The sequence below is a fragment of the Sciurus carolinensis genome, chromosome 5 (genome assembly GCF_902686445.1).
Source record: "Sciurus carolinensis chromosome 5, mSciCar1.2, whole genome shotgun sequence".
Taxonomy (NCBI): Eukaryota; Metazoa; Chordata; class Mammalia; order Rodentia; family Sciuridae; genus Sciurus; species Sciurus carolinensis.
In genome coordinates this window covers 144422749-144436352 of record NC_062217.1, presented here as the reverse complement: position 1 = coordinate 144436352, position 13604 = coordinate 144422749, and the positions used below count along the sequence as shown (strand labels likewise).

Genomic DNA, 13604 nt, shown 5'->3' with positions numbered 1-13604 from the left:
CTTTAAAAACAGATCTCCCATGTCATTTAGACTAACCACCAAACCGTGTTTCGAAAGAAAAATTGGCCGTTTAGCTCATCTGAGAAATGTGTCTGTTTGAACTCTCGAACCCCTTGCCATTTGCACCAATCCCAACCCACCTGTGTTTTTTGGAGAGGCAGCCTCTCTCCGTGGCCCTGTGTGTGTAAGTGTACAGTTTGTCCCTGTAGAGCCTGCACGCCTCTTTGTAGGGACGGTTAAAGAATGCCTTTTCCTTTTGTTCACCGTTTGCCTTCTGGTTAGTTTTCTTCATATTAAACCAGCTTGCGAGTAAATCCAAAGAGCACGAGGGAGAGGTGGGCTTAGGTTTTTTCCTTCAGAATCTGGTTATCGATTGTTAATCAATGATGACTTTTGTTTAGAATGAAAAAAAAAAAAGGTGAAACCTTTTCCTGACCTGATTTCACACTAAATATTTGTCTGTTTTTAATTCAACTTTGTTGTTTTGAAGATTCCGAATCACCAAGACATTTTATACCAGCTGATTACTTGGAATCTACAGAAGAATTTATTCGAAGACGGCATGATGATAAAGAGGTAAATCTCATCTTTTAAATCTCTTAGCACTTGTGCAGAGAAAATCCTGAAGGAAATAACACCTGTCAGAGAGGTAATGTGGTCTAGTGAGTGGAAGCACAGATTGGGGTTTTTGCCAATGACTTTTTATAGGACACGGGTTCCATCAGTCCTCTTTAATCTGCTTTTCCAAAAGGTGGGATCAGTTTCCCCACAGGCACTCAGTTACAATTACCCGGTCCAGCCAGCACTGCTGCATGGGAGGCTCAGAAGGAGGCTGGCCATGATTGCTCTCAGTGCCTCGTAAGCTGGGAGCTGAAGTCCACTCTTCCACCCTCCTCCCAGTGCCCCCCTTGATGTCCTCAGAGGAAGTCCACCCACATTTCTCCCTTTGCCCATCCCTCTGTTGGCACAAAGCACAGTTCAAATTAGGAAGGATGCAATAGGAAAAAGAGGAACATGAAAAATAATAATGACTGTGATACATTTTTATAAACTAATTTGAGGAAGTCGCCTATAACTCCTTTCTCTTTAACTCAAAAAAAAAAAAAAAGATGCCCCCATAAGTTCTAGTAAACCCCAGCCAAGAGCTTAAGAACACTGGTAGTTACTTGGAGTAACCAAAGTGTCTCTGCAGTGGTGGGAAAGAGCCCATTCTTCCCAGGATGTAGGGGGAGGTAAATGGGCAAATGGCCAAAATCATAAGGTTCTGCCATGATAAAGCACTATGTTGTATATTTTCTGGGCATTACATGCTCAGGAAAAGGAATCAATGCCCATTTCCATAGTGAGTTTAGAGATGCAAGATTTGTTTGAACCAGTGGCAGTGGGGGAGGGTGTTCGTGTGTTTACAACTCTGTCCCTTCCCCTTTTTCTCTTGCTGTCTTGAGCAGTTCTGATATTTAGGTGGAGTTTCCTTAAGATTTAGGGTAAGTTCTTTGAGGAGAACTGTATGATTATAATCCTTGCTACCAGGTGGTGAGACAAAAGACAAGGGAAACTACCATCCTCTCCCCATCCTTTAGACACAAACAGTGTTCACTAAGGCACTGTGTCTGACCCTGATATAAAGAAATGTCTGCAACAATGAAATTCAAAACACAATAATGATGAGTATTCATCAGGACACAGAACAGATTGATTTCTACAGCTCTCAGTTAAGTGTTTCCTGCCCCTGAGATACAAGATTTTGATGTGTGTAGATCTGGTGAAGAAAGATGAAATTCCATTCTAGTAATGGGACTCTTAGTATACAATTTGGAAGGTACAAGTACCAGAAGTAGAATGTGTTCCTGCTACATAGGGGTCATATTTACTTACTTGATTTAACAGTTATTACACTAGATTTGCTTACAGAATGTGAGCAGCTTGCTTCCTAAATGATGCTGACCCACAGACCCGAGAATGGTTTGTGTCTTTACCCATGTATTTTGGCTTCTGTGGTTAAACCACAGGCCTGATAGATCTACCGAGGTTGAATTTAAGCTCTGGGTTGAGTGAGGGCTTCACTCTATCTGATGTTTGCTTCTACTGATGTTGTTTAACCTTGTCCAATGCACCGGAGGTTTTGACAAGGGTGTGTGGCCACCTTGAGCATGAGACCATGCCTACTGCAGGAACAACTGACCCCTCCCCAGTTGAGGGGTCTCAGTCCGCACTTCATGCTGTATTATGAACATTGTTGATAATGGCAGTGCAGAAAACGTCAGACCTGGGAGGTCATGTAGTGAGCTCCCTCATTCTGTTCAGGAGAGGACCACAGCACAGTGTGGCTTGCCCAGGGCCACCTGGCAAGTTAACTTATACCACAGGCAGAACTAGGAATCAAGGCTCCAATTTCCTGGGTCAGTGCTCTTTTGATGGCACTGTGCTTTGCAAAGCCCTTTCTTTTCTCCTTTAATCTTTATAGCCATTTATTGAACACTGGAAATGCCACAGCTATTTGATGAGTTGTTATTTGTAGACCTGGGAGAAAAGTCAGGCCCACCATCCTTTGGAGCTAGATGTCATATGAGGCATTTAATCACCTTCTGGAAGAAAACTAACGTTTTATTGAGTATGCTGAGAATTATCAGTTCTAATTAATGCTTTCCGATAAGGGACATTAATCCTGGAAATGTAAGATTGCTGTGCTATAGGAGACACATTAAAATTCTCTTCTAAAAAAATTCTCTTCTATTGGGATATTTCAGTAGACATGGAGTGCATTTGGTAAAAAGCAACATTGTTTGATTATTTTAAAAGGTCTTTAAAATTTTAGAAATAAATTGGGTCCTGTGGTATACCTGTGTAATACCAGCAACTAGGGAGGCTGAGGTCGGAGGATTTCCAGTTTGAGGTCAGCTTGGGCAACTCAGTGATACCCTTTCTCAAATTAAAAAAAAGTAATAAAAAGAGCTAGGGATGTAGCTCAATTGTAGGACATTTTTGGGTTCAGTCTCCAGTACTGAAAAAAGCAAAGAAACAAACAAAAAATGGAAATAGATGACTAGTTTCCTATTATAAGGAGACTGTTTCTTCTAACCCCAGGAACCATTATTCACAGTTTATTTTTAATTTTTTAAAAATATACTTTAGGTCTGGGGTTATGGTTCACTGGTAGAGCGTTTGCCTGCATGTGTGAGGCACTGGGTTCAATCCTGAGCACCATATAAAAATGAATAAATAAAAATAAAGATATTATGTCCATCTACAACTCAAAAAATATTTAAAAAAGAAACTTTAAATATATATATATATTTATTTATATTTATATTTAGTTGCAAATGGGCACAATACCTTTTTTATGTATTTATTTTTATGTGGTGCTGTGGATTGAACCCAATGCCTCACACATGTGAGGCAAGCACTGTACCACTGAGCTACAGCCCCAGCCCTAAATAATTTTTGATATTTACATGCTACATCATTCCCTTAAACTCAGCTTTATTTTATCCAATGAAGAAATTATTCTATAAGAAAATAACTGGGACTCTCCATCAATCACATAGCCTTTGATACATATCTAAGGCCTCCTAAAATTGTGCCCAGGGAGGAGTGGGCCGGCTTAGGAGAGGGGTGCCATGTTTTCTGAAGTGGGCAGTTCCACTCTGTGGAGGACATATTGGAGTAACCGACAGAGGAAGCACTAGAATAACCTGGTTGCCAGGTAGTGAAATTCCATAGCGAATTTAATAGGCCAAATGTGCACAAGAGTCATAAGCCCACCCTGGTTCTGCCTTGGGAATGTACTGTGGGAATGTGTCCAAGTGAGGTAGGGGTGGCACAGTCTCCTACTGCCTGCCCAGCATCCTTGCAGTGCCCTGGATGTGCCCCCTGGGTCACCTGGCCTTTGCTACCAGGAGGCAGGAGTCTTGGCTGAGAGTTTGATCTTATGGAATCATCCTTCCCTGAATCCCAGCTCTCCCCAGGTTTCTCCTGGGCAGTGGGCTCTTCTTCCTGCTGAGTGTGGAGGGTGGTTACTATGGGAGTCATCTGACCCTTAAAGTCTCCTCACTATTCACACAGCACCTTCTTCCTTAGTCGCTTTTGATGGCAGTTTTCTAATGCCCTGGACCAGTTGATTCACTGCCCCTTTTATGCAATTTCATGGCAGAAACTTTTAGCGGACCAGAGACGACTTAAGCGCGAGCAAGAAGAGGCCGATATTGCAGCTCGACGCCACACAGGCGTCATCCCGACGCACCATCAGTTTATCACTAATGAGCGCTTTGGGGACCTCCTCAATATAGACGATACTGCAAAAAGGAAATCTGGGTCAGAGGTCTGTTTTGGTTGCCTCAAACTGCTGCTTGACCCAAAGCAAATTTGCCTCCCTTCAGCATTGCCCTATGTAGGCCAATTTAGTTCTCCAAACAGCATCTGTCATCCTGGCTTCCCTTAGCCTTGCTTTGGCTCTTGTGGCTGGTGAATGGACATGAGCCCCGTTGTGTTCTGTGCTCTGTATGTTCAAGCATGCCTGGCTGTGGGACCGGGATCTGCTGGCGCACACCCCTAATGCATGCTTAGAGCCTCGGCTGCCTTCATAAGTCCAGTCCCCTCCATGCTGCATTTTATCATGAGTCTGTGCTGCCTGTGCATTCTGCTTGGAGACCATGTACCTGAGGCCATGTGCGTTAGTAGCCATGGTGGGGACAATTACAAGAGTCCTCTTTAAAGAGAGGGTTAATGCAACTTATATCACAAAAGTTAGTTAGCAATACTATACCATTTACAAAAGCCCCCAAATTTAGAGGCATTACTATTGAAATCTCAGAGAACAGTACTGCAGCCTGCTTGCAGATGTTTCAGTTGTATGGCTTGTTCAGTAGTGCTGCGGCACCTCGTTGAAGACTTTTGAAATGTGAAAACTTTTGCAGTTAGGATAAAACCATGGCGGGTCAGAGAGCTCTCTGAGAGACATTTCATTTGTTCTCTTAATTTTGACATTTCTAAGATTACAAAAGCTTAATGTTATAACAGGAACAAAGAACAAAACTTTGAAGTGACTTTATCTAGGTCTTGGCCTCCTGCACCAAGGTCAGTATGTTGGAATTCTTGTGCTGGCCAAATGCTGCCTCTTGCGTAAGAGATTATGCTGTGCCACTTAACCCTTAAGTAGCCTTGCTGAAGATAGTCTCCTTTTGGGGAAGCATTTGTATCTGGGGCTTGGGGTAGAGGGTGGGAGAGTGGGATCCACAATATGTAGTTTTATAACTTACCAATGTAGTAGATTAATATTAATGTTTCTATCCTTTCTATCTTTTGAATGACAGGTGTTTTTCTTTTTGTTGTTGTTGTTAAAGAAATTGAGGGCATCTGGCAACCAGATTTAAAGAAGGAAAGCTGGGAGGGGAAGGAGACTCTAAAGTATGGAGAAAAAGAAAATTTACTCAGTTGCCAGGGAAGGACAGTCCCTTAGCCCTTAGTCTTCCAGATCCGCCTCAGAACAGCCCTGTTCTGAAGCCTCTGGTTATGGATTTACACTCATGTGCAGGCCTTCCTGCCTGTGAGTAAGGATGAAAATGGGAACATGCAGAGATACCCTTGTGATACGTGTAAACGAAGTGCAGTGTGGGTGGATAACCATGGACAGAGGCAGACCCTCTCCCCCAGGAACACTACCTCCCTACTAGAGCAGTGGTTCTCAAATTTGTGCATCAGAACCTCCTGGAGTCTTGTTAAAATACAAGATTCCTGGGCCTCATTTGCAGAGTTTCTGATGGGGTCTGAGTATTTGCAAGTTCCTAGGAAATTTTGATGATGTCTGTTTAGGGGCCACATTTTGAGAATCACCTCCTTGGAAAGTGACTAACAGACATGAGAAAGCAGAGATCAGCAAGTCCCACATGTGGCATGTTGTATAGATGTACTTTGTTCTTACTCAGTAAGAGGGTGGCAGTAATTCTGTGTAAGACCCTGTGGGAGGCACAACAGGACTTAGTCTGTTTTCTTGGTTAGCTGGTAGTGGAAGAGTCTCCCTCATACAGTTACCTCTCCTGTAGTAAGTCACACAATGCTGTGAGAGCCAGTGGAATGAAACGGGTTTGCTCTCTGGAGCTATGGGAGAGTAAAGAAGGATCTGCTGTTTCTTTATGTAGCCATCGTGACTCCCATACATGTCTTAAGAGTTCAGTGGAGGGGCTGAGGTTGTAGCTCAGTGATAGAGTACTTGCCTAGCATGTGTGAGGCACTGGGTTCCCTTGCCACTCAAACATGAATATGTGCTGCTTTGGTATAACTTTTTTAATGTTTACATGGCACTACAACTGGGTGACACAGGGTGACCTACTTCTCCCCTAACCTTCTTCTTTTGGAATCACTAAAATTTTTGTCCTTACAGATTTTATCATTGAGTCTTCATCTGAACTTGCCATTTATCATTAGTCCCACATTCATTCTTTTCTAATTTGCCTACAGCCATTAAATTATACTCTTTGATTACCTATACGCACAAACAAATATAGGCATTAAAATCGTGTAGCATTAACTTGATTATAAGGTGGTCATTCAATTGGCCTCTAATATGAATGTGGCTAGATGGATGGAAACATCAGCATGAAAATACAAAATTAAACATTCCTGTGGAGAATTCAGGGCCCCTAAGAGCTCTGCAAGACCCTGCCTCAAAGTCCATGAAATTATGGGGCATATCACTGAAGGATTAAAATCCAAAACTAAGCTTGGTGAAGCTTTTAAATACCATTTTCTTGACAGGGCATGATGGCATCCACCTATAATCCCAGCTACTTGAGAAGCAGAAGCAAGAGGATTGCAAGTTCCAGGCCAGCATAGGCAATTTAGCCAGACCCTGTCACAAAATTAAAAATATAAAAAGAGTCGAGGATATAACTGAGTGTTAGAGCACCTCTGGGTTCAATCCCAGTACTGCATAAATAAATAAATACATACATACATGCATACATACCATTTCTTTTCCCACCCGGTATTCTGTTTTTTCCTGCCACTCTGTTCACACCTTCTAATATTGAAAAGGACACCTACTTTAGATTTCATCACATTGTTTTCCTAGATCAGTAGGTCATAGCAGTTGGAGAGGTTGGAGCTGCTCATGGCTGGGGCACAGAATTACACTGAAAACCAGAAGTAGCTTGTCCACATTTATGATTTCTATCCCCCATCATCTAAAAAAGAAAAAAAAAGTTAAAATACTACTTTTAAAAATTAGGAAGAAAAATATAGAAGAAATAAGTATGATAATAAAGGTGACCTTCTTGCTAGAATTGGAACTGAAGAAATTACAAGCAGATAAGGGGGCTTAATAGAGATGTTGCAAATAGATTTGCCAGACTGAAACAGGAAGCATGTAATAGAGATAAAAGCAGTTAGGTAAGAGTAGGGAGAAATGACCCAAAGGCCTCAACCCATGTCAGGAATTGAGATGTGATCTGAGGGACAGTTTGAGAGCCAAAGCCAACATCAAAGCAAGGAAGTTATGGGGAAGAATTTGAGGAATGCTATTTGTGCTCCTGGGTGACAGTAGATTAGAGGGAAGGGAAGGTGAAGTCAAAGGAATCTTTGTGCTAGTGGGAACCAGGGGTCAGATCTGAGCAAGGGGGTTGTGGACCAAGAGCGGGCAGGCATGACGTACTGACAGACCTGATGAGAAAGCGGAGAAGGGGCTGGGGCACGCTTCCAGGCATAGGCTCTGGCATGAGAGAGCAACCCCAGCAGAAGTGGAAGTCTGCAGAGGGAGGATGAGCTCAGGACTTGCTCTGTCTGGCTTTTTGGATGATCTCACAGACCATGAGAAATATATGGAGTTGAAGATGCCATGAGAAGTGAATCAGAGCTTCATTCCCTTGCAGATAATTATTTAAATTAGGCAAATAGAAGATGTCCCCTGGAGTAAAAATGCAAAAATGGAATGTCTTGGGACTTCTGACTGACTATATATATTTTTTTTCTTCCTGTAACCATGGTCAGAATATTTTGAGTGTCCAAAGCTTAAACTTTAGGAATTTTCAAACCATCTCTTCCTTAAATCTGACCCTCTTTAAGGGCATACTCATGCAGAATACAGTGAACTAAACATTCATCTAGTGTTCTGCTAAGTTCAGACACAGGAATTTGGCTCATATTTCTGTACCAGAATGAACTGGTTAGACAGAAATTTTCTGCTTTGCTTTCTAGAAACGTATGAAAATACATCCTTCTTATTACACATGAATAATTATTTTAACTTGCTATTGTTTCTTATGTTTAGATGAGACCTGCCAGAGCCAAATTTGACTTTAAAGCACAGACACTAAAGTAAGTGCCATTGATTCTATTTATTTGTCTTCTTAGCTGCCTCTTGGAAACACAGAAGTTCGCTTATAGAATAGAGTTGGAGAAATGATTAACAATTATTTTTAAGATAGTAATTTACATGTCAGGCTCTGCTTAAAGTACACTGCACATGTTATCTCATTCACCCCATATGAATGAGGACTGAACCCTCTGGAGCGGGTACTATTATCCCCACTGAACAACTGAGGAAGCCGAGGGACTGCAAGATGAAGGAATTCATCCAAGCTGGTAAGTGATAGAGTCAGGATTACAACCTAGGTGACCTGGCACCAGAGCTGGGCTCTTGTGCACTGTGCCACCTGACCCCCTCTTCTGTAGAGGCTCCCTTTGCTTGATGACGTGGTAGCTTGAGCTGACCCACCCCTTCTCTGGAAGGAACCAGAACCAGCCTCTAGGAATACAACTTTAGCAGTTTTACAATAACATCGACCAAAGAATAAAGGTCTGGGGGGACCCATAGGAGACGCATGTAGTTGTGCTCCTCAGGGAACTGACCCCATAAGATGTTTCTCAAAAGAAAGTCCTATTGCAGAAATGAGTGAGGGCCCCACATGTGCTAGAGTTAGATATCTCCCAACTTGAGGAGCTACTGATTAAACTTATTTAGTCCAGTGTTTTCTAAATTTATAAGACCAGGAAACTTTTCTGTTTTCCACGGATAACAGTTTGGGAAATGCTACTAAAGATTGGATTCCAAAAGGAAACTTTCAGCTTTATATTTGATTATGGATTGAAACAGGCCATGAATTTTCATTGGCAGTCAAAAATGTCATTACCAGCAGCAGTCCTTGTCCTGCCAATAGGAGGTCTTTCCCGGGTGATGAGAGGGAGAGGTACCTTCTGTGGATGATGGTAAACGCTGTGTGGAGGCTACTCAGCTGTGGTTCTGATCTCCTCCAACACAAAACGAGTGACCAGGTCACAGTCACTAGTGCCTGGAGTATTATTTCAGTTCTTTAGTGCATCAGTTGAGAGGTGGCTGTGTAATGTATTACAAAGATAGTGGTTTTACAAGTCTGGAAGTCCTAAATTCAAATCTTTACTATACCACTTACCTCTCTGCAACTACAAATTTATCGATCTCTGCCACCCGTAGTTTCTTCTTCTATAAGATGAGGATGAAAAGATGCCAGAGTAATATTTGTAAAATATTTTGCACAGTGTACCAGCTGTTAATACTCATACTATACACACACACATACAATATATATACTCTTTCCATTGGTGCATTATAATTTTACATATAAGTGGAATTCATTATGAAATATTCATAAATGCATAAATCATAATTTAACACATTTTTTTTCTTTTGTGCAACCCTGTGAAATAGAAGAGGTGAGAAAGCTGAGATCCATGGAAATTGCCACCATGTAAAACATTTCCAATGCTGGAAAGTTGGTTCCTTTTTCCTGACTCAGTTTTTCATCACATACTGCCTCCAAAAAACATCAGTAGAATTCAGTAAAAAGAGGACCAGCCACATCCATGGAAAGTCTTATTTTAATTTCTCCAATCCCTTGGTTTTATTTTTTCCCATAGTGTCTTATTCAAAAAAGTGTGCTGAGGGAACACGGATGGACACAATTAACCTGATTCCTTTCCCCCTGAATTTCTCACCTGTGCTGTGCTCACATATGCAGTGACATTCCACACAAGATCTAATATGTATCATGTTATCGTTTCCCAAACCTTCCTACCACCAGACCTGACCACCTGGTTCTTTGAGAACTGGAAGAATGGTTCACAGTACAGGAAGAATGGCAGCCCCCCAGACCCTGTGGTGTATCTCCTCTGGTCACAGCTGCAGGTCTCACCATGGTCTCCTTCTATGCTTAACAGTGGGGCTGTTAACCACCTGCCTTCATAGCTGTAAGACACTCTGGGTAGCAGATACCAGAGCCTGCATGTCTCCAGCAAGGCAGATGTGCTGAGGAGCTTGTCAACTCTTTGTTCCAACATGCGGGATTAAAAGAAGAGGGAATTCAAAACAACCTAAGCAGGGTTGTGGCCAGAGACATTTCTCCTCACAGGAGCAAATGCCCGGGACCCCTTCACATGTCTCTTCAGGATCAGGATCCTCTCTCCCAATGCAAGACCCACGGAAGCTGCCTTGTGCTTTTATTCAGCACAGAGCCGACTTTGGGTAGAGTTTTCCAGATGTGCCTGTTGTTTAGCCAGCACCCCTCACATACTGTGGGACTTCCGGGCACACTACAAAACAGTCACACCCCTCCATATTACAATCAGAGAGAGATCTTTCTTCCTGTTGGTTTGATCCACATGAAAAACCTCTAGACCTTTTTTTTTGTTGTTAATTCAAAAGAATATCATACTACAATTTTTATTCTTATGTTTTCACTTTGTTCAGAATTTGACTTTTTGTCCCATTTGTGTCTAAAAAGAAGTCCTGGTTGGATCATTATAGAATCAACCAAACAGATGGATATGGAAAAGTGGAAAATCGCATCAAGAGTACTTGAAGTAAATTCACTTTTCTTCCCGAGATCTCTTTTCCATGTTGAAAAGGCAGAAGATGTACATTTAATGGGTGTTAGCCATAGCGCAGGCGCCGCGCTTGGTGTTTCATTTGCAGTTTGTGTCTGCATTCTTCAACTTTGAGTGAGCTGTTATGATCAGATAAAGGAACAGTGCCTCCGGGAGATTAAGTGTCTCTTCCAGAGTCCCAAAGCTAGTAAATCATAGAAGGGGCTTTGAACTCAGATGTACCTAACTTCAGAGCCTTTCTACTGTATGCTGATAGAGAGATGGATGGTGAAATGAGTGGGTGGGTAGTTGGCTAAATGGATAAAAGACAGAAAGGTATCTGTGTGATAAATGAATTGAGGTTGACTTAAAGCAACACAGGCCTGCCTTTGAGAGGGCAGTGAAGGTGGTAAAGGGATTCTGGAGGAGACATTTTTCATAATGGAATAAACATCTGTTAAGACTTCCAGGTGCACTGCAATGTGGTGCTGTCAATATTCTAGACTTGTAGACAGCATTCACCAAGAAATGCATCAAGGAAACCACAACAACTAATAAGGCCCCCCAAGCACTTTCAAGCGCAAGTCAGTTTGAATGTCAGCGTGCATCCCCCACAAAAGACTGGAAAAACACCCAGTGTGACATAATTTCCTGAACAGGGCATTTCTCACTTCCAAATATGAAGCACCCCCTTGTGTAACATGTCCCCTTTGGCTCTTCTTGAAATCTCTTTTTGCTAACACACTCAAGTGTCTTGATCTCGCACATTTGAAACATCTGCTAAAATGGCATAACCTCTGTTGACAGGGAGCTTCCTCTGCAGAAGGGAGACATTGTTTACATTTATAAGCAAATCGATCAGAACTGGTACGAAGGTGAACACCACGGCCGGGTGGGAATCTTCCCACGCACCTACATCGAGGTACAGCAGCCCCTCATCTTCCTAAGGAAAAGCCCAGTCCTGTGGTGAATCACCATTTGCTGACAGTGTCCTTGTGTTTTGCCCCCTCCTCCTATTCTTGGTTTCCTTCCTTCTTCTCTTTTTTCCCTTTATCTTTTGCCTCTTTCCTTTCTCAGCTTCTTCCCCCTGCTGAGAAGGCTCAGCCCAAAAAGTTGACACCTGTGCAGGTTTTGGAATATGGAGAAGCTATTGCCAAGTTTAACTTCAATGGTGATACCCAAGTAGAAATGTCCTTCAGAAAGGTAAGCCATCCTTCCTGCCCTAAGCTCTGGGGCTGTCTTAGGTGGTACCATTATCATTGAAGAACGTGACAGTGCTGAGGCATGCCAGTCTGTACCCTAAAGAGATGCATGCTGATCAAAAATGGCAGTTAAGGACAGAGAATTTTCTGAGATGAAGTAATTTTAAAATACACTCTAAATTAGTTGGGACTTAACCACATTAAGCTTGCTGACTACATGGAGTATTTCTACAACCTTAGACATTTTTTAAAAAGCTGATCAACATATAGTTGGCACCTAATGCTGTGATGAGCACCGTGTGGGTGATGAGGGACCTAGTGGGGAAAACAAGTCCATTGGTACCAGGAGAGTTTGAAAAGCTTCGAAGCCAAAATTCCTAGGTTATCAGCTGTGCAGGTTATAGGGAGTTAAGTACTTCGAGCCTGTCGTGCCTCATGGAAAAAAGAAGAAGATAAATGGCCCTCTCTGGGAGTGGTTGTAGGAGGCTCAAATGAAACAGCATTTGTGAAACCACCAATATGCCACATATCATCTGGTCTTGGCTCAGTAAATAGGAGATGCCAGTATTGTGATTATGATTAGTTGCCTTCAAGGGGTTCAATATGCTTATTATGAAGATAATTATACTGTGCAAAGGAATTCTCCTTCCCAGAAATTCAAATACTCTCTACATTTCAAAATTCTCTGGCTTGCTAAGTTATTAAAGTTACTAATTTTCTTGGGGATTGAGGGAAGTGAGCAGATGGCTCAGAAAAAGATGAACCATGTTATACAAAAGAGAAACTCTATAAGTAACCTATTTTTCCAATAGTAGGGGATCAGTAATTAAATCATTTTATGTATGTATAATAGAAGACCCTGCAGTGGTCCATTAAGATGTGCAACACTGTTAAAAATGTAGAATTATATGTTTCTTTTTGAAGAAGGACATTCACTGTATATAGTTAAGTATAAAAAAAAGCAAATAGGAAAAGGGAATAGAGTGTGTACTCAATTTTCATGGGAAGAAAATATGGGCACATGCATAGAGTTAAATCAGGAAACTATATAAGTATGATACATATATATACACACACACAGGGTTTGAATTCAGGACACTTGACCACTGAGCCACATCCCCAACCCTTTTTAGTATTTTATTTAGAGACAGAGTCTCACTAAGTTGCTTAGCACCTTGCTTTTGCTGAGGCTAGCTTTGAACTCATGATCTTCCTGCCTCAGCCACAGAGATTACAGGCGTACACCACTGTGCCGGGCTTAGTCAGACTATCAACAGCAGCTACTCCCCAAGTTCTGGTATAATGGGTGATGATCATTTTCTCCTTTGTACTTGTGCGCTAATTTTTCTGTAATAATACATGGAAAATAAATTTATAAAAAGGGAGAGAAAACTCTCCAAACCTTTGCCTTAGAATGAAACTCGAGTACCTGTCCATTTTGCTTCAAAATGAGTCAAAAACGCCATGTTTACCTTCCAGCTTGGGGCATGAATCTCATCTCCTTTTTAGTTTAACATCCTAGCATTCAAGTAGCTCCACTGCTGTTGGCATCCCTAGCCAGGGATGATAACC

General features: G+C 41.9%; 1 protein-coding gene across 13 annotated transcripts in view; it reads left to right on the top strand.

Moving 5' to 3' along the window:
• Nucleotides 1-13604, top strand: part of Sorbs1 (sorbin and SH3 domain containing 1) — a 233015-nt gene that overhangs the window by 198369 nt on the left and 21042 nt on the right. For all 13 annotated transcript variants that reach the window (XM_047552720.1, XM_047552716.1, XM_047552719.1 and 10 more), the window contains 5 exons: nucleotides 491-576; nucleotides 4151-4318; nucleotides 8261-8307; nucleotides 11638-11752; nucleotides 11908-12033. In XM_047552720.1, the coding sequence (XP_047408676.1) occupies nucleotides 491-576; nucleotides 4151-4318; nucleotides 8261-8307; nucleotides 11638-11752; nucleotides 11908-12033 (542 nt within the window). The remainder of the gene's footprint in view (nucleotides 1-490; nucleotides 577-4150; nucleotides 4319-8260; nucleotides 8308-11637; nucleotides 11753-11907; nucleotides 12034-13604) is intronic.